We start from the raw sequence: 19,263 nt of genomic DNA, 5'->3' as shown, positions 1-19,263 counted from the left end.
GCAGGCAGAACAGTTGAAACTGGAGCAGCAGCACGGCCAGGTAGACTGGGGACAGTAAGGAGTCCTCATGCCAGAATTAGAGAGATAATTAGAGAGAGCATACTTAAATTCACACAGGACACCGGATAAGACAGGAGAAATACTCCAGATATAACAGACTGACCCTAGCCCCCCGACACTTAAACTAGTGCAGCATAAATACTGGAGACTGAGACAGGAGGGGTCAGGAGACTGTGGCCCCATCCGATGATACCCCCAGACAGGGCCAAACAGGCAGGATATAACCCCACCCACTTTGCTGAAGCACAGCCTCCACCAACTTACCATCCTGAGACAAGGCCGAGTATAGCCCACAAAGATCTCCGCCCCGGCACAACCCAAGGGGGGCGCCAACCCAGACAGGAAGACCACATCAGTGACTCAACCCACTCAAGTGATGCACACCTCCTAGGGACGGCATGGAAGACCACCAGTAAGCCAGTGACTCAGCCCCTGTAATAGGGTTAGAGGCAGAGAATCCCAGTGGAGAGAGGGGAACCGGCCAGGCAGAGACAGCAAGGGCGGTTCGTTGTTCCAGAGCCTTTCCGTTCACCTTCACACTCCTGACTACACTCAATCATATGACCTACTGAAGAGATGAGTCTTCAGTAAAGACTTAAAGCTTGAGACCGAGTCCGCGTCTCTCACATGGGTAGGCAGACCATTCCATAAAAATGGAGCTCTATAGGAGAAAGCCCTTCCTCCAGCTGTTTGCTTCGAAATTCTAGGGACAATTAGGAGGCCTGCATCTTGTGACCGTAGCGTACGTGCAGGTATGTACGGCAGGACCAAATCGGAAAGATAGGTAAGAGCAAGCCCATGTAATGCTTTATAGGTTAGCAGTAAAGCCTTGAAATCAGCCCTTGCCTTTAACAGTAAGCCAGTGTAGGGAGGCTAGCACTGGAGTAATATGATCACATTTTTTGGTTATAGTCAGGATTCTAGCAGGCATATTTAGCACTAACTGAAGTTTATTTAGTGCTTTATCCGGGTAGCTGGAAAGTTGAGCATTGCAGTAGTCTAACCTAGAAGTAACAAAAGCATGGATTAATTTTTCTGCATCATTTTTGGACAGGAAGTTTCAGATTTTTGCTGTCTGAAACACAGGCTTCTAGCGAGGGCAATTTTGGGGCTTCACCATGTTTCATTGAAATGTACAGCTGTGTGTCATCCGCATCGCAGTGAAAGTTAACATTATGTTTTCGAATGACATCCCCAAGAGGTAAAATATATAGTGAAAACAATAGTGGTCCTAAAACAGAACCTTGAGGAACACCGAAATGTACAGTTGATTTGTCAGAAGACAAACCATTCACAGAGACAAACTGATATCTTTCCGACAGATACGATCTAAAAAAGGCCAGAACTTGTCAGTGTAGACCAGTTTGGGTTTCCAATCTCTCCAAAAGAATGTGGTGATCGATGGTATCAAATGCGGCTCTAAGGTCTAGGAGCAGATGGACAGATGCAGAGCCTCGGTCTGACGCCATTATAAGGTCATTTACCACCTTCACAAGTGCAGTCTCAGTGCTATGATGGGGTCTAAAACCAGACTGAAGCATTTCGTATACATTGCTTGTCTTCAGCAAGGCAGTGAGTTGCTGCGCAACAGCTTTTTCAACCATTTTTGAGAGGAATGGAAGATTCGATATAGGCCGATAGTTTTAAAAAATATTTTCTGGGTCAAGGTTTGGCTTTTTTCAAGAGAGGCTTTATTACTGCCACTTTTAGTGAGTTTGGTACTCATCCGGTGAATAGAGAGCCATTTATTATGTTCAACATAGGAGGGCCAAGCACAGGAAGCAGCTCTTTCAGTAGTTTAGTTGGAATAGGGTCCAGTATGCAGCTTGAAGGTTTAGAGGCCATGATTATTGTCATCATTGTGTCCAGAGATATAGTACTAAAACACTTGAGTGTCTCCCTTGATCCTAGGTCCTGGCAGAGTTGTGCAGACTCAGGACAACTGAGCTTTGGAGGAATACGCAGATTTGAAGAGGAGTCCGTAATTTGCTTTCTAATAATCATGATCTTTTCCTCAAAGAAGTTCATGTATTTATTACTGCTGAAGTGAAAGCCATCCTCTCTTGGGTAATGCTGCTTTTTAGTTAGCTTTCCGACAGTATCAAAAATAAATTTAGGATTGTTCTTATTTTTAGGTTGGATTAGGTTAGGTTGGAAGAATAGGATGATCGAGCAGCAGTGAGGGCTCTTCAATACTGTACGGTACTGTCTTTTCAAGCTAGTCGGAAGACTTCCAGTTTGGTATAGCGCCATTTCAGTTCCATTTTTCTGGAAGCTTGCTTCAGAGCTCGGGTATTTTCTGTATACCAGGGAGCTAGATTCTTATGACAAATGTTTTTAGTTTTTTGGGGTGCAACTGCATCTAGGGATTTGCGCAAGGTTAAATTGAGTTCCTCAGTTAGGTGGTTAACTGATTTTTGTCCTCTGACGTCCTTGAGTAGGCAGAGGGAGTCTGGAAGGGCATCAAGGAATCTTTGGGTTGTCTGACAATTTATAGCACGACTTTTGATGCTCCTTGGTTGGGGTCTGAGCAGATTATTTGTTGCGATTGCAAACTAAATAAAATGATGGTCCGATAGTCCAGGATTACGAGGAAAAATATTAATATCCACAACATTTATTCCACAGGACAAAACTAGGTCCAGAGTATGACTGTGGCAGTGAGTAGGTCCAGAGACATTTTGGACAAAAACCCACTGAGTCGATGATGGCTCCGAAAGCCTTTTGGCTTTCGGAGCCATCATCGTCTGTGGACAAAGCCATCAAAGTCTGTGGACTTTTCCATGTGAATATTAAAGTCACCAAAAATTTGAATATTATCTGAATGACTACAAGGTCCGATAGGAATTCAGGGAACTCAGTGAGGAATGCTCTATATGGCCCAGGAGGCCTGTAAAAAGTAGCTATAAAAAGTGATTGAGTAGGCTGCATAGATTTCATGACTAGAAGCTCAAAAGACGAAAACGTTATTATTATTATTTTTTTTATTGAAATTTGCTATCGTAAATGTTAGCAACACCTGCGCCTTTGCGGGGTGCACGGGGGATATGGTCACTAGTGTAACCAGAAGGTGAGGCCTCATAACACAGTAAATTCATCAGGCTTAAGCCATGTTTCAGTCAGGCCAATCACATCAAGATTATGATCAGTGATTAGTTAATTGACTGTAACTGCCTTTGAAGTGAGGGATCTAACATTAAGTAGCCCTATTTTGAGATGTGAGGTATCACAATATCTTTCAACAATGGCAGGAATGGAGGAGGTCTTTATTCTAGTGAGATTGCTAAGGCGAACACCGCCACGTTTAGTTTTTCCCAACCTAGGTCGAGGCAGAGACACGGTCTCAATGGGGATAGCTGAGCTGACTACACTGACTGTGCTAGTGGCAGACTCTACTATGCTGGCAGGCTGGCTAACAAATCAAATCACATTTATTTATATAGCCCTTCGTACATCAGCTGATATCTCAAAGTGCTGTACAGAAACCCAGCCTAAAACCCCAAACAGCAAGCAATGCAGGTGAAGAAGCACGGTGGCTAGGACAAACTCCCTAGAAAGGCCGAAACCTAACAGCCTGCTGCCTGGCCTGCACCCTACTTCATTGTGGAGCTAAGGGAGTTAGAGCCCTGTCTATGTTCGTAGATAAGGTGAGAGCACCCCTCCAGCTAGGATGGAGTCCATCACTCCTCAACAGGCCAGGCTTGGTCCTGTTTGTGGGTGAGTCCCAGAAAGAGGGCCAATTATCTACAAATTCTAACTTTTGGGAGGGGCAGAAAACAGTTTTCAACCAGCGATTGAGTTGTGCGACTCTGCTGTAGAGCTCATCACTCCCCCTAACTGGGAGGGGGCCAGAGACAATTACTCGATGCCGACACATCTTTCTAGCTGATTTACACGCTGAAACTATGTTGCGCTTGGTGACCTCTGACTGTTTCATCCTAACATCGTTGGTGCCAACGTGGATAACAATATCCCTATACTCTCCACACTCGCCAGTTTTAGCTTTAGCCAGCACCATCTTCAGATGAGCCTTAACGTCGGTAGCCCTGCCCCCTGGTAAACAGTGTATGATCGCTGGATGATTCGTTTTAAGTCTAATACTGCGGGTAATGGAGTCGCCAATGACTAGGGTTTTCAATTTGTCAGAGCTAATGGTGGGAGCCTTCGGCATCTCAGACCCCGTAACGGGAGGAGTAGAGACCAGAGAAGGCTCGGCCACTGTGTAACGGTCATCGTTGCATAAAGAAGTGAACCAAAGTGCAGCGTAGTAAGTGTTCATGATTTATTAATAGAACTGAACACTGAATAACAAAACAACAAAGACAACGAATGAAACCGAAACAGTTCTGTCTGGTGCAGACACACAAAATAGAAAATAACTACCCACAAAACACAGGTGGGAAAAGGCTACCTAAGTATGGTTCTCAATCAGAGACAACGATAGACAGCTGCCTCTGATTGAGAACCACACCCGGCCAAACACACAGAAATCGAAAACATAGAACACAAAACAGAGAATGCCCACCCACCCACCCCAACCCACGCCCTGACCAAACCAAAATAGAGACATAAAAAGGATCTCTAAGGTCAGGGCGTGACACTCTGACTCCGACTCGCTGCTTAATGGGGAGAATCGGTTGAACGTTTCTGTCGGCTGGATGGGCGACACCGGTTGAGCATTCCTACAGCATTTCCCTCCAGAAGCCATGAGAAAGTTGTCCGGCTGTGGGGACTGTGCGAGGGGATTTATACTACTATCTGTACTTACTGGTGGCACAGACACCATTTCATACTTTCCTACACTGAAATTCCCCTTGCCTAACGATTGCGTCTGAAGCTGGGCTTGCAGCACAGCTATCTTCGCCGCAAGACGATCGTTCTCCTGTATATTATGAGTACAGCGACTGCAATTAGAAGGCATCATGTTAATGTTACTACTTAGCTTCGGCTGTTGGAGGTCCTGACGAACCATGTCCAGATAAAGCGTCCGGAGTGAAAAAGTTGAGTGAGGGAAAAACTAAAAATATAAACGGTAATTAAAAAGTTAAAAAGTTGTCAGGTAGCAAAGTAAGGTTGGCAACAAAACGCACAGCAGCACGTAAACAAGTCTGCGAGTCTTACAATCGCAACATTTATACTCACGTAAATTGTTATCGTTAGATTTTCACAACTCAGTCTCCTTGTTTACTTCTCCACTTGTTTCAAATTCACTCCGCTCAGCCGCCTCGCGGACAAATTCAACTAATCAGCGTAGACTGAATCATCGGAAGCTTTCCACAATAAGCTTCCCACAATAAGCTTCCCACAAGCTTCCCACAATAAGTTGGATGAATTTTGGCCCATTCCTCCTGACAGAGCTTGTGAAACAGAGTCAGGATTGTTGGCCTCCTTGATCGCACAAGCTTTTTCAGTTCTGCCCACATATTTTCTATGGGATTGAGGTCAAGGCTTTGTGATGGCCACTCCAATACCTTCACTTTGTTGTCCTTAAGCCATTTTGCCACAACTTTGGAAGTATGCTTGGGGTCATTGTCCACTTGGAAGACCCATTTGCAACCAAGCTTTAACTGATGTCTTGAGATGTTGCCTCAATATCTCCATATAATTTTCTTTCCTCATGATGCCATCTATTTTGTGAAGTGGACCAGTCCCTCCTGCAGCAAAGCACTCCCACAACATGATGCTGCCACCCCCGTGCTTCACGGTTGGGATGGTGTTCTTCGGCTTGCAAGCCTCCCAGTTTTTCCTCCAAACATAAAGATGGTCATTATGGCCAAACAGTTCTATTTTTGTTTCATCAGACCAGAGGACATTTCTCCAAAAAGTACAGTCTTGTGCAGTTTCAAACCGTAGTCTTTCTTTTTTTATGGCGGTTTTGGAGCAGTGGCGTCTTCATTGTTGATCTGCTTTTCAGCTTTTGTCAATATAGGACTCGTTTTACTGTTGATATAGATACCTTTGTGCCTGTTTCCTCCAGCATCTTCACAAGGTCCTTTGCTGTTGTTCTGGGATTGATTTGCACTTTTCCCACCAAAGTACGTTAATTTCTAGGAGACAGAAGGCGTCTCCTTCCTGAGCGGTATGACGGCTGCGTGGTCCCATGGTGTTTATACTTTATACATTCCCAGTGGGTCAGATAGTATTTGGTAGCATTGCCTTTATATTGTTTAACTTGGGTCAAACATTTTGGATAGCCTTCCACAAGCTTCCCACAATAAGTTGGGTGAATTTTGGCCCATTCCTCCTGACAGAGCTGGTGTAATTGAGTCAGGGTCCCATGGCTGCGTGGTCCCATGGTGTTTATACTTGCATACTATTGTTTGTACAGATGAACGTGGTACCTTCAGGCATTTGGAAATTGCTCCCAAGGATGAACCAGACTTGTGGAGGTCTACAATTATTTTTCTGAGGTCTTGGCTGATTTCTTTTGATTTGCCCATGATCTCAAGCAAAGAGGCACAGAGTTTGAAGGTAGGCACTGACATACATCTACAGGTACACCTCCAATTCACTCAAATGATGTCAATTAGCCTATCAGAAGCTTCTAAAGCCATGACATCATTTTCTGGAATTTTCCAAGCTGTTTAAATGCACAGTCAATTTAGTGTATGTAAACTTCTAACCCACTAGGATTTGTAATACAGTGAATTATAAGTAAAATAATCTGTCTGTAAACAATTATTGGAAAAATTACTTGTGTCATACACAAAGTAGATGTCCTAACCTAAGTGTATGTCAACTTCCGACTTCAGCTGTACATAGCTTGTTGAGTCAATGTGAATCAAGTTAAAGGTACTGTGCATGCCATGTTGAGTCCATGTAAATCAAGTTAAAATACATGACGTGTCTTTGCTAATCAAGCTAGTTTACTGACTAGCATTGGGGGATTAAACAAACTGCTGAGGATGTATTCCATTATAGCCAAAAAGGCATGGTCATACTTTATCTGGATAGTCCGGATGTTCAATCTGTAGATGCTGTGCAGATGGTCGTACTCTCTGTTGATAAGCAAACTGCTTGCTAAGGTTACGGTTATGGTTAGGTTTAGAGTAAGGGTTAGGGCTAGGGTTAGTAGATCGTTAGTTGAAATGTTACTGATAGGCTGTCGATACAGTGCCTTCAGAAAGTATTCATACCCCTTTACTTATTCCACATTTTATGTGTGTTACAGCCTGAATTCAAAATGGATTAAATATATTTTTTTCTTCTCACACATCTACACACAAAAACTGAAAACATGTTTTTAGAAATGTGTAGAAATGTATGGAAAATGAAATACAGAAATATCTCATTTACATAAATATTCACATGCCTGAGTCAATACATGTAAGAGTCCCCTTTGGCAGAGATTACAGCTGTATGTCTTTCTGAGCAATTCGCTAAGAGCTTTGCACACCTGGATTGTGCAACATTTACCCGTTATTCTGTTAAGAATTCTTCAAGCTCTGTCAAATTGGTTGTTGCTAGACAACCATTTTCAGGTCTTGCCATAGATTTTCAAGCAGATTTAAGTAAAAACTGTTACTCAGCCACTCAAGAACATTCACTGTCTTCTTGATAAGAAACTGTAGTGTAGATTTGGCCTTGCGTTTTAGGTTATAGTCCTACTGAAAGGGGAATTCATTTCCCAGTGTCTGGTGGAAAGCAGACTGAACCAGGTTTTCCTCTAGGATTTTGCCCTTGCCTCAATTCCGTAGATTTTTTATCCTGAAAAACTCCCCAGTCCTTAACGATTACAAGATTACCCATAACATAAAGCAGCCACCACTAAGCTTGGAAATATGGAGAGTTGTACTCAGTAATGTGTTGAATTCAGGACAAAAAGTGAATTGCTTTGCCACATTTTTTGCAGTATTACTTTAATGCCTTGTTGCAAACAGGATGCATGTTTTGAAAGAAAAAAAATTCTGTACAGGCTTACATCTTTTCACTCAGTCAATTAGTGTAGTTTTGTTGAGTTTCTATAATGTTGTAGATTCATCCTCAGTTTTCTCCTATAACAACCATTAAACTCTGTAACTAAACTATGTAACTGTTTAAAAGTCACCTTCGGCTTCATGGTGAAATCCCTGAGCGGTTTCCTTCCTCTCTGGCAACTGAGTTAGGAAGGACACCTGTGTATTTGTAGTGACTGGGTTTATTGATACACCATCCAGAGTGTAATTAATAACTTCACCATGCTTACAATAATATTAAAAAGTATGCTTTTCTTATTTCTACCCTACAAATAGGTGCCCTTCTTTACTGCCATTGGAAAACCTCCCTGGTCTTTGTTGTTGAATCTGTGTTTGAAGTTCACTGGTCGACTGAGGGACCTTACAGATAATAGTATATGTGTGTGGTACAGAGATGAGGTAGTCATTCTTTAAATCATGTTAAACACTATTATTGCACCCAGAGTCCTGCAACTTATTATGTGACTCATTTTTATTTTGACATGCCATAACAATACGCATTGACATTACATATTTATTGACACTTTTCAGCTTTTCATTTTTTATTAATTTGTACAAATTTCAAAAAACATAATTCCACTTTGACATTTTTACAAGAAATCTCAATGTAATCAATTTCAAGGGGTGTCAATACTTTCTGAAGGCAATAACTTGTTACCAAAGTCCTAAAAGGTACCAATTTATGTATTAATTACCACCTACTTCATTCATTGTTAATATGTCAGCTATAATGGGTCTCTTTAATGCATTTATTTGACCAGTCAAGGTAAAACTACAATTATCTACCTCTCACCGCTCTCCCTTCTTTTTCTCACAATTCTTTCTATCTTTCATCTGCATCCCCTTCCGTACCTCTCTGCTCCTCTGTCATCCCTGCACCCCTCTCTCCTCCCTTTTTCTCTCCCACCGCTATGCTCTTTATGCTTTGTTTTTATTACACCATTCAATCTCATCCTCAATCTAATTTCCTTCTCTCTCCCCTCCATCCCTCCCTCCCTCCTTCCCTCCCACGCTCTCCCATCTATTGTAATTTCACAACCCTCTCTCTCTCTTCTCTTCCTCCCTGGTTCACTCTTTTTCTCATCACTCCGTTTCTTCCCTTTACCCCCCCCCCCCCCCATCTCTCTCCTCCCTTCTCTAAAAGGGATCTGATGCTTCATCGTTTTACATGTAAATAGGATAATTGATTGTGTTGGCTTAGATATGTGGAAGTAGAGTAGTGGCCTGAGGGCACACACACTTAATGTGTTGTGAAAAGTGTTATATACAATTTTAAATTGTACATAACTGCCTTAATGTTGCTGGAACCCAGGAAGAGTAGCTGCTGCCTTGGCAGCAGCTAATGGGGATCCTTAATACATTCAAATACAAATGCAGGGTAGAAATATTGGAGGCAGTCACACACAGCCACAAACCCAACCAGGCACCAAAGCTCCTCTGGCCTCTCTCTGTATCTCCCGAGCCATCACTATCATGGCAGGAGCACTGTCAACAGCATAGGGACACACCAAACAGTTCCCATACCCCCCTCCCTTCCCACCACATGACCCGTCCCGTTTCCTAATGGAGGAGCTGGCACCAGTGAGGCATGGGAGAATCTAATAGAAGGGGGGAGGGGGGGGCATGCAAATGCAGCTCTAAAGAGAGTACATTAATGTGAATGTTGTCTGATGTTTAAATAGCTAGTAACCCCCCTCCTCAAACCCTTCACCCCTACTCCCCATATCACTCTCTCTCACTCTCTTTCCCACTTTGCCTATCCCTCTCTCTCTCTCTCTCTCTCTCTCTCTCTCTCTCTCTATTCCTCCCTCCATATTTCTCTGTCTGAATGCATTAGCCATTATGAGTTGTCTTTGTTACGGTACGAGAGACAAATCTATATTCAAATATTCCGTAGCTTGTTCACCTCACAATGTTCGGCATCTGTGGAAACACATGTAATGTCAATGACTGTGGGTCGCCATGACAACATGGCACTCACCAAGAGAGATCAGTGGCATTGCAGAGTTCAAGTGAATGCTAACATTAACACATTGTCTTTTTTCATCTTATAAGAAAAGCAACCACTGAATAGTTTTGTATTTTTCAGCAGAATTTCTTCTCTGTTTTTCCAAACCATGAAATAATCATTTGAATGTAGAATAGAGACCAAGGGTGTTTTCTGCTTTCATTTTTTTCTGCTTTCTATTGGATTTCTATTTCATCCGTCAGTATTCTCTTTATTGGCTTGGTTTGACAAATCATGTGTGAAAAGTAGTAATTCCCTTTGTGACTCCTTCATACAGCCTTTATAAACATATACAGCCTTCTAGCTCATTTGCATTGCACTCCATTACTTTGCATTCCATTATTGCCCCTCATATGCTGTATACAGTAGCAACAGGATGGATGGGAAGATCAGCACAGCCCCTAGAAGTAGGGCTCCAGCCTGCCTTATCATGTGCCAGAATGTGAATCATTTCTCCTGCTATATGGATCTAGAAATACCCATAAATTATAGGTCATAATTCAGCTCAATACTCTTGTGAAGTTGGAGAGAGGGCAGTGGGTGAGACGCAGACAAACATCTCATGTTGTGTGGTAGGCTTTCTATGTGACAGCCTCGTGTAAAGAATGGCTGGATGAAAGGAAATGAGGGCATCTTCAATCAGCGATTGCTGCATCATGAAAACAAGAAAGCGCTGACGACAAAAATTCCAAATGCCTTTTGAAGGAAGGGAGAGAAAAAGCGAACTGGCATTGGTTTTTCAGCATTCTATCTGACTGGCGTCCTCTGTGAATGGTGCTTTTAGGTGCAGTGTTGTCATGGCGACACGGAAGCATCTCAGACTCGGTATCCGACAGACTGCCCCTAACAGCAACATGAAAAACATGAAAGCCAACAGCTAGTGTAGTTTTGCTCTATAGCTTTTACTCCTGATTATCAGGGCAGGGCCAGGAAACCATTAGCACTCTCGATATCAACGAGATACAGATGCGCTGAAGATGATGGAAAATAGCCTGCCTGCCCTACATCGCTGCATACTGCAGTCTTTGCAAGTCTCAACCACTCACAATTTCTGCACATTATTCACGTGATAAGCAGAAACGACTTGCCGTTTGCAGAACTTTGGCTACTCCAAAGGCAAGCTCCCGTGTTTTGTTCATCAAGCCATTGATTTATTTACATTTTCCTGTCACGTAGCTAGCTACCTGTAACTGAACAATGGCTGGAACATAATAACAAGCAGCTTGGGACATAGAGAAATCTCTAGTGTAGTGCCTAACTGCCCAGCTACAGCCTGCTGTCTCTCACCCTGCCACTCTGCTACTCTGCTAGTCTTCCAACTACAAAGCTTGCAACTGAAGACACATGAAAGATATCTAGTATTAAGTGTCCCCTGCTTCTCTCGTTCTCGTTCTCTCTCTCTCTCTCTCTCTCTCTCTCTCTCTCTCTCTCTCTCTGTCTCTCTCTCGCTCTGCCACTCTCGCTGCCACTCTCTCATCGCATTCCCTGTCACTTCCAGCTAAAACTCGAATCTTGCTGAAAGTCTAGCATGCCACTCCGTTTCTCTGTTTTTCCGTCTCCTGTTTCTCAGTTTCTCAGTTTCTCTGTCTGTTTGTGCTGAAAGTTGTTTAGTGTGCCTCTCTATTTCTCTCTGTTTCCCTGTTTCTATTTCTTTCTCTTTCTGTCTGCCATTCCCACACTCCATTTCCTGTCTTCCAGGTTTTTCAGTAACATTACGCTGAGTGGCCGGGACTACTCGTTCAACAGTGATGGCTACCTGTCTAATCCAGTGTTGGACGTGATTTCCTACTCCGAGGGGAAAGGCTGGGAGGAGGTCAGTGAGTTAGCGTGCTAACCGCTAATTATCTGACACGCTCGCTAACCACCATTTCACACCCATCAAGTCTGGCTAACTTATCCTCATACACACGTACACGCAATCTCTCCCCTCAACTTGCTAACCACCCTTACCGCACTATCACAGTCCATCGGATGTGTCTACTTACCCCTTATTTAACGTGTTGTCAACCTTGTTAGCTGTCGTTAACTGGCTAACTCGACATCTAATGTTTGTTCCCCCGAGAGAGAGAAAGCCCATGCACTTGCCTCAGCTCTCCATTCACTCCATTCCTGCTGTTTTCAACTAACCTTTCAGCACTCTGTACGTTCACCCACGTTGTTGCCTCAAGGCCTGGTGATTCCATGATATCCATTCACAACAGGAGGAATTCGTTCAGCATGAACCGTGATATGCCTCCGTACTGTCAAGGTGGGTTAATCTGACCCAGTTGCAGCTGTATGATAACATGGATTCTGTAGTAGTGCTCCTTCAGTTAATTTCCTATCTCCTCTGAGTGCTCTGGGCTCTGATCAGTAAGGGTGAGTGAACAAGCAGTGGACGATTGAGCTCTGGGACCAGTTTTTGACCCGAGACCACATTATCTAATGGGAAAAGTCTGACCGCTTCAAATCAAATCAAATTGTATTGGTCGGATACACGTTTACACATGACCACAAATGATATACTGTCCGTCTGTAGTCTCCATAGATCCGTAAATACTGTAACTTACTGTTCCCTATAGTATAAAATAACCCTGATTCCAAATATTAGGATAATAATATAAACGTGTAGGCCATTCCATGGTCTACACGTTGTAGTGATATTAGAACCTGACAAGTTCAAGTAACCCTGAAGAAGAACTGGGGAAATGGTTCTCTCAAAGCACTCACTTGAATGAATTAGTGAATCACTTCAACACAGGTTGCGTTCACTTCTGGTTTTTATTTTCCCCCAGTATGCAGTCTCCAATGTAAGCTTGACCGCCGAGACACCGAAACACTCTCAAGTTTTTAGCACATGCCACACGTACCGCAAACCGAGGCAGTGAGCAAAAGAGAAATGTGCGTCGCACAAAATGTTTCCTTTTTCCTCCTCGCGATCCACATACAGTTGAAGTCGAAAGTTTACATACACTTAGGTCGGGGTCATTAAAAGTTGTTTTTCAACCACTCTTCAAATTTCTTGTTAACAAACTATAGTTTTGGCAAGTCGGTTAGGACATCTACTTTGTGCATGACACAAGTCATTTTTTCCAACAATTGTTTACAGACAGATTATTTCACTTATAATTCACTGTATCACAATTCCAGTGGATCAGAAGTTTACATACACTAAGTTGATTGTGCCTTTAAACAGCTTGGAAAATTCCAGAAAATTATGTCATGGCTTTAGAAGCTTCTGATAGGATAATTGACATCATTTGAGTCAATTGGAGGTGTACCTGTGGATGTAGTTCAAGGACTACCTTCAAACTCAGTGCCTCTTTGCTTGACATCATGGGAAAATGAAAATAAATCAGCCAAGACCTCAGAAAAAAAATTGTAGACCTCCACAAGTCTGTTTCATCCTTGGGAGTAATTTCCAAACGCCTGAAGGTACTACGTTCATCTGTACAAACAATAGTACGCAAGTATAAACACCATGGGACCACGCAGCTGTCATACCGCTCAGGAAGGAGATGCGTTCTGTCTCCTAGAGATGAACAACAGCAAAGGACCCTGTGAAGATGCTGGAGGAAACAGGTACAAAAGTATCTATATCCACAGTAAAACGAGTCCTATATCGACATAATCTGAAAGGCAGCTCAGCAAGGAAGAAGCCACTGCTCCAAAACCGCCATAAAAATGCCAGACGACCGTACTTTTTGGAAAAATGTCCTCTGGTCTGATGAAACAGAAATAGAACTGTTTGGCCATAATGTCCATCGTTATGTTTGGAGGAAAAAGAGGGAGGCCTGCAAGCCGAAGAACACCATCCCAACCGTGAAGCACGGTGGTGGCAGCATCATGTTGTGGCGGTTCTTTGCTGCAGGAGGGACTGGTGCACTTCACAAAATAGATGGCAGCACGAGGAAGGAAAATTATGTGGATATATTGAAGCAACATCTCAAGACATCAGTCAGGAAGTTAAAGCTTGGTCTCAAATGGATCTTCCAAATGGACAATGACCCCAAGCATACTTCCAAAGTTGTGACAAAATAGTTTAAGGACAACAAAGTCAAGGTATTGGAGTGGCCATCACAAATCCTGACCTCAATCCTGTAGAAAATATGTGGGCAGAACAGAAAAAGTCTGAGAGAGCAAGGAGGCCTACAAACCTGACTCAGTTACACCAGCTCTGGAGGAATTGGCCAAAATTCACCCAAATTATTGTGGGAAGCTTGTGGAAGGCTACCCGAAACGTTTGACCCAAGTTAAACAATTTAAAGGCAATTCTACCAAATACTAATTGAGTGTATGTAAACTGAGCCACTGGGAATGTGATGAAAGAAATTAAAGCTGAAATAAATAATTCTCTCTACTATTATTCTGACATTTCACATTCTTAAAATAAAGTGGTGATCCTAACTGACCTAAGACAGGGACTTTTTACTAGGATTAAATGTCAGGAATAGTGCAAAAACTGTACTACTACAAGTGTACTTCCTAAATGGCTCTAAATGATCTCCTGCAGGTTGGCACGTGGCAGAACGGTGTTCTGGATCTCATTATCCAGCCCTTTTCACGCTACGGCTCCTTCCTCAAGCCGCTGGATGACACCCAGCACCTCAAGGTGGTCACCCTGGAGGAGAGGCCCTTTGTCATTGTGGAGCCAGCCGACCCAGGCACCAACTCCTGCATCCGGGACTCGGTACCCTGCAGACTACCACTCAACACCACCAAGTAAGGCCTGCTACTGGGGCGGATGTTTTACCAGACCTACCCTGGTCTAACCATGGATATATTTAACCATGACTGACCATGGTCTAACCATGTAGATGTTTTAACCATGACCAACATGTAACCAACATAGTTTAAATGTTGTAACTATCATAAGCCTAAAGGGTAATACAAAAATGATAATTGTGATTGGCTATATTGCTCCTTGTTATTGATATAGTTTATTGAGAGTGTGTTTCAAATACAATGTTTTACTCCACTCTACCTATAATGTCACATGGTTACATTCCCTCCCCTCAAGCCATTCAGGGAAAAGAATTGCAGTAAATAAGTAATAAACCCTTTAGACTTTGAAAATGTCTTTATAATTGTCAAAGTAAATCTATGCCATGCGCCACAATGGTGCCCAGTGACCCTATGACATCATCAGCTTCATTGCTCTACTCTTGATTTTGACAAACAGCTCCGGGCTGCACACAAGGTAGAAATATACTTTGAAATATATATTTTTTTAAACGTACATTTTTGGGATGCAGCGTAGTCTAACCAGTAACCACATGCTTTGTCAGTTTTTTTTTCATTGACATGCTGTTGTTTATTCTCTCTTGTACTCATTTATAAACTCTCACTCAGTGTTTCACAGTCTGTCCTGGTCTCTGGAGGTCCGTTTAGTGGGTTATGTGTTCCCAGCCTGTCTCTGATAAGACGTCTGGTAACAAAGCCCGTGGAAAAGTCCATCAATTGTATTGGCTCAGAGAGATTGCCCCAGTTAATCAGCCTGCTTTTAACATTCCATTGGAATCGCAACACCTGCGCTGACTGGTTGGTTATCATAGTGGGCATACAGGGAGGGACCACACATTGATATTTGCCCAGTTAAACTTAACTTTTAATATGTCAATAGGCTTTTTCTGTCGACATTCCTATTGTAAAGCTACATGCTTAGAAAGAGTCCACGTATGTCCTGTTAAATCTCCTCGTCCCCTGCTGAGGATAACCCACCCTGAAAAAGGACAATTAATCCAGTTTTTATGCAGTCCTCCTCCTCCTCTCCTGTCTGTCCTGATATGCCTCCCTTCTCTAAAACTGAGCAGTCCAACTACAGGCAGTATTGATCCAGAAACTACAGCTCTCGCTAATAATTCATATGTTCACTCCTTGCCCTTCTGTGTCTCCCTTATGTTTCTCTCTTTCCTCTGCCTCCTGTCTCTAACATCTCCCTCCCTGTCTTTCTCTCCTTCCCTCCCTCGCTCTATCTGTAACCACAGTGTGCCGGTGGATGAGAAATCATCGAAGCACTGCTGCAAAGGCTTCTGCATTGATGTCCTCAAGCGATTGGCCAAAATAGTGGGCTTCTCCTATGACCTCTACCTGGTGACCAATGGCAGACACGGGAAGAGGGGGAGTGATGGGCAGTGGAATGGCATGGTCGGGGAGGTCAGGGGTCATGTATTTCTTCTTCTCTCTTTCTTTTCGCATTCAATAAAACGTGTTCAAGGGGTGCCATGCAATTCCTCCTCAAAATCCCCTGAAAGTAAACGGGAGACAGAATGAGACCAAGAACTGTCAAATAGATTAGTATTCCCATGGCGAAGTAACTCGGGAGTGTTTGGCGTGGAGTCTTGGGCAAATGCCTCGCTATTTCCAGGGAAGACAATCCCCCTCTGGGTGCCGGGATTAATACGGGTGGCTAACAGAGAAGGGATGGGGATGTGTCAACCCACATTCACAGTGACAGCACAGCTAAGGGTGTGTTGCTGTGTTTATACAGCCACCGGGTGGCTAGGCTCCTGCTACTACCAGGTGCAGGTGTCCCTTTTCCCCCACCGCGAGGCTCCTTAGTTGCACAACTCACTCTCAGATCTCGTTAACGTAACCATTTTACTGCTGAGACAGCTGGAAGTGAGTGCCTGTGAACGTGAATGGGCCCATTTTTTTCTGTTCCTAACTGCAGTTCCCCTCCCGCCCACCAGGTGGTTTATAAACGGGCCGACATGGCCATTGGCTCCCTGACAGTCAACAAGGAGAGGTCAGAGGCTGTGGAGTTCTCCGTGCCCTTCGTGGAGACGGGCATCAGCGTCATGGTCTCCCGTAGCAACGGAACCGTCTCGCCGTCGGCCTTCCTTGGTGAGCAGGGCTGACTAAGAGCTTATGAAGGCCTATGAAGGGCATATGAAGGGCCTATGATGGGCTATGAAGAGTCTATTGTAACACACAATAACTGACATACCCCAACCAATGTTACCCCCCATTAACAAAAGAAAACCTTGATTTCTCCTTCTTGGTTTAGTATCGAAGTTGCCAAGCATGGTTTTCACAGGCATCTCAAACAAAGGCCATAAACACGTCGATATTTTCATTTCCTCTTGTATTTTTCACGGTAGCCTTTGGTGAAATTCACTATTCCAATGGGCTATGCCTCCCCCTCCCTCCCTCCCTCAATAATGAAGGGTAAAGATATTTCAGAGTAAAATATGTCTCTAAGATAACACCTCTACATTTCAAATCGCGTCAGCCTAATTCCAGACTTTTCCCAAGCATGTAGAGACAGAGACTCAGGCTGCAGACAAGGCCGGCTTTTTAATCCTACAGCCATCGATTGAGACGTGATGGTGCGTCTATATCTGCAGCCAGATCTTAGATAATACAGTGTGTAATGGCAGCTCATCAGATATGACTCAGTATTACACAGTAATCTGGCCATAGGAGGCGGCTGTGCTGTAAGTGAAACAAGCTCGCTCAGCCAGCAACTCAAGTAGCACAGACTGGATGTGGTCTTAGTTTCAGACACTCAATCAGCACATAATGTATGTCGTTTTTTTCCCCCCTCTGAATGATCCATTTCAAACATGGATGTTTATCTATCTGTCAAGTAAGATTTAGTAGACAATCTGGACCTGTACTGTGTGCAACCTGGAGTTTCTTTAGTTTTTTTTTCCCCAAGGCCATTTCATCTGATTCAAGGGTCACTGATTTGATTGTAACCTAAGGGTCCTTGGCTTGGTCTCAGTATGTCTTAGCTGGCATGAGCCCAGAGTAATCTCTTGCCAAGAAAATCTTGGATCTTCAAGCCTGACCCTTTCTGTAAGGTCGTTTTCTTGAGACCGTCGACCATTTTGTCATCCGTCTTGGGTTTGACCTTAATTGTTTTGAGCTTGTAAGTTACTCCTATATGACTCGGGTCAGACAGAATCTGAACCTCCAAAAATGAGACGGTTCCTTATGTTCCACTTGTGTAATGACAAAAAACTCTTCATTTCATGAAACACAATAATACATGTAATTACAGTGTTACAGCCAAATGCTTACTTACAAGCCCCTAACCAACAATGCAGTTTAAAAAATATGAATAAGAAATAAAAGGAACAAGAGTAAAATAACAATAGCGAGACTATATACAAGGGGTACCGATACAGAGTCAATGTGCGGGGGCACCGGTTAGTTGAAGTAATTGAGGTAATATTTACATGTACTGTTGGTAGAGTTGTTAAAATGACTATGATTAGATAATAAACAGCGAGTAGCAGCAGCGTAAAAGAGGGGGTGGGCAAATAGTCTGGGTAGCCATTTGATTAGATGTTCAGGAGTCTTATGGCTTGTGGGTAGAAGCTGTTTAGAAGCCTCTTGGGCCTAGACTTGGCGCTCCGGTACCGCTTGCCGTGTGGTAGCAGAGAGAACAGTCTATGACTAGGGTGGCTGGAGTTTTTGATAATTTTTAGGGCAATTTGCGATGCATCCATAGCTTCATTCTAAGTAGCAAGCTAGTGAGAACCTTGGGACAGAACCCTTGTCTTTGTGATGTGATGTTTCAGAGCCGTACAGCCCAGCTGTGTGGGTGATGATGTTCGTCATGTGCTTGTCCGTGGTCGCCGTCACAGTCTTTATTTTTGAGTTCTTCAGCCCTGTTGGCTACAACCGCAGCCTGCAAAGTGCAAAGAGTAAGTCATTTATTACAGTATGGTCATTATTATTTCAGGTTATCACCATTGAAGCAATTTAAATGGTTGTGATGAGTTATATGCCATTGTGAGTAACCTGGGGATATTTATTTTCCATTCAATGTCCATTTCTCTCTCTCTCTCTTTCTCTCTCTCTTTCTCTTTTTGTATTTCTTTCTCACTCACTGTCTCTCCCACTCCCCCCTCTGTCTGTCCCCCTTATCTCTCTCTATCCAGAGACAGGGGGCTCTAAATTCACCATAGGGAAGTCTATCTGGCTGCTGTGGGCTCTGGTCTTCAATAACTCAGTGCCTGTGGAGAACCCCAGAGGAACCACTAGTAAGATCATGGTGCTGGTGTGGGCCTTCTTCGCTGTCATCTTCCTGGCCTCCTACACGGCCAACCTGGCAGCCTTCATGATCCAGGAGGAGTACATCGACACTGTGTCTGGTCTCAGCGACAAGAAGGTGTGCGAGTGAGGAGGCCGTTCTGATCCAAGGCCAAGAGGGCCATAATGTCTGTTTCCATACCACAGCGGTGCCTCAATTTTTCCCACTTGCACATTACCTGTCTATGGATTGGTGAAGGCATTGGCTGGAGGGAG

General features: G+C 43.5%; 1 protein-coding gene across 1 annotated transcript in view; it reads left to right on the top strand.

The window, feature by feature from the left end:
- The window catches only part of LOC139391958 (glutamate receptor ionotropic, NMDA 2D-like), a 53,893-nt gene that overhangs the window by 10,280 nt on the left and 24,350 nt on the right, over positions 1-19,263 (top strand). Inside the window, exons 5-10 of the mRNA XM_071139564.1 lie at positions 11,722-11,836; positions 14,516-14,724; positions 15,990-16,158; positions 16,695-16,848; positions 18,534-18,659; positions 18,897-19,126. Of these exons, the coding sequence (XP_070995665.1) occupies positions 11,722-11,836; positions 14,516-14,724; positions 15,990-16,158; positions 16,695-16,848; positions 18,534-18,659; positions 18,897-19,126 (1,003 nt within the window). The remainder of the gene's footprint in view (positions 1-11,721; positions 11,837-14,515; positions 14,725-15,989; positions 16,159-16,694; positions 16,849-18,533; positions 18,660-18,896; positions 19,127-19,263) is intronic.

This window comes from Oncorhynchus clarkii, chromosome 32 (genome assembly GCF_045791955.1).
Source record: "Oncorhynchus clarkii lewisi isolate Uvic-CL-2024 chromosome 32, UVic_Ocla_1.0, whole genome shotgun sequence".
NCBI lineage: Eukaryota > Metazoa > Chordata > Actinopteri > Salmoniformes > Salmonidae > Oncorhynchus > Oncorhynchus clarkii.
The sequence above is the reverse complement of the archived record's forward strand: the minus strand, read 5'-3'. Positions and strand labels throughout refer to the sequence as shown.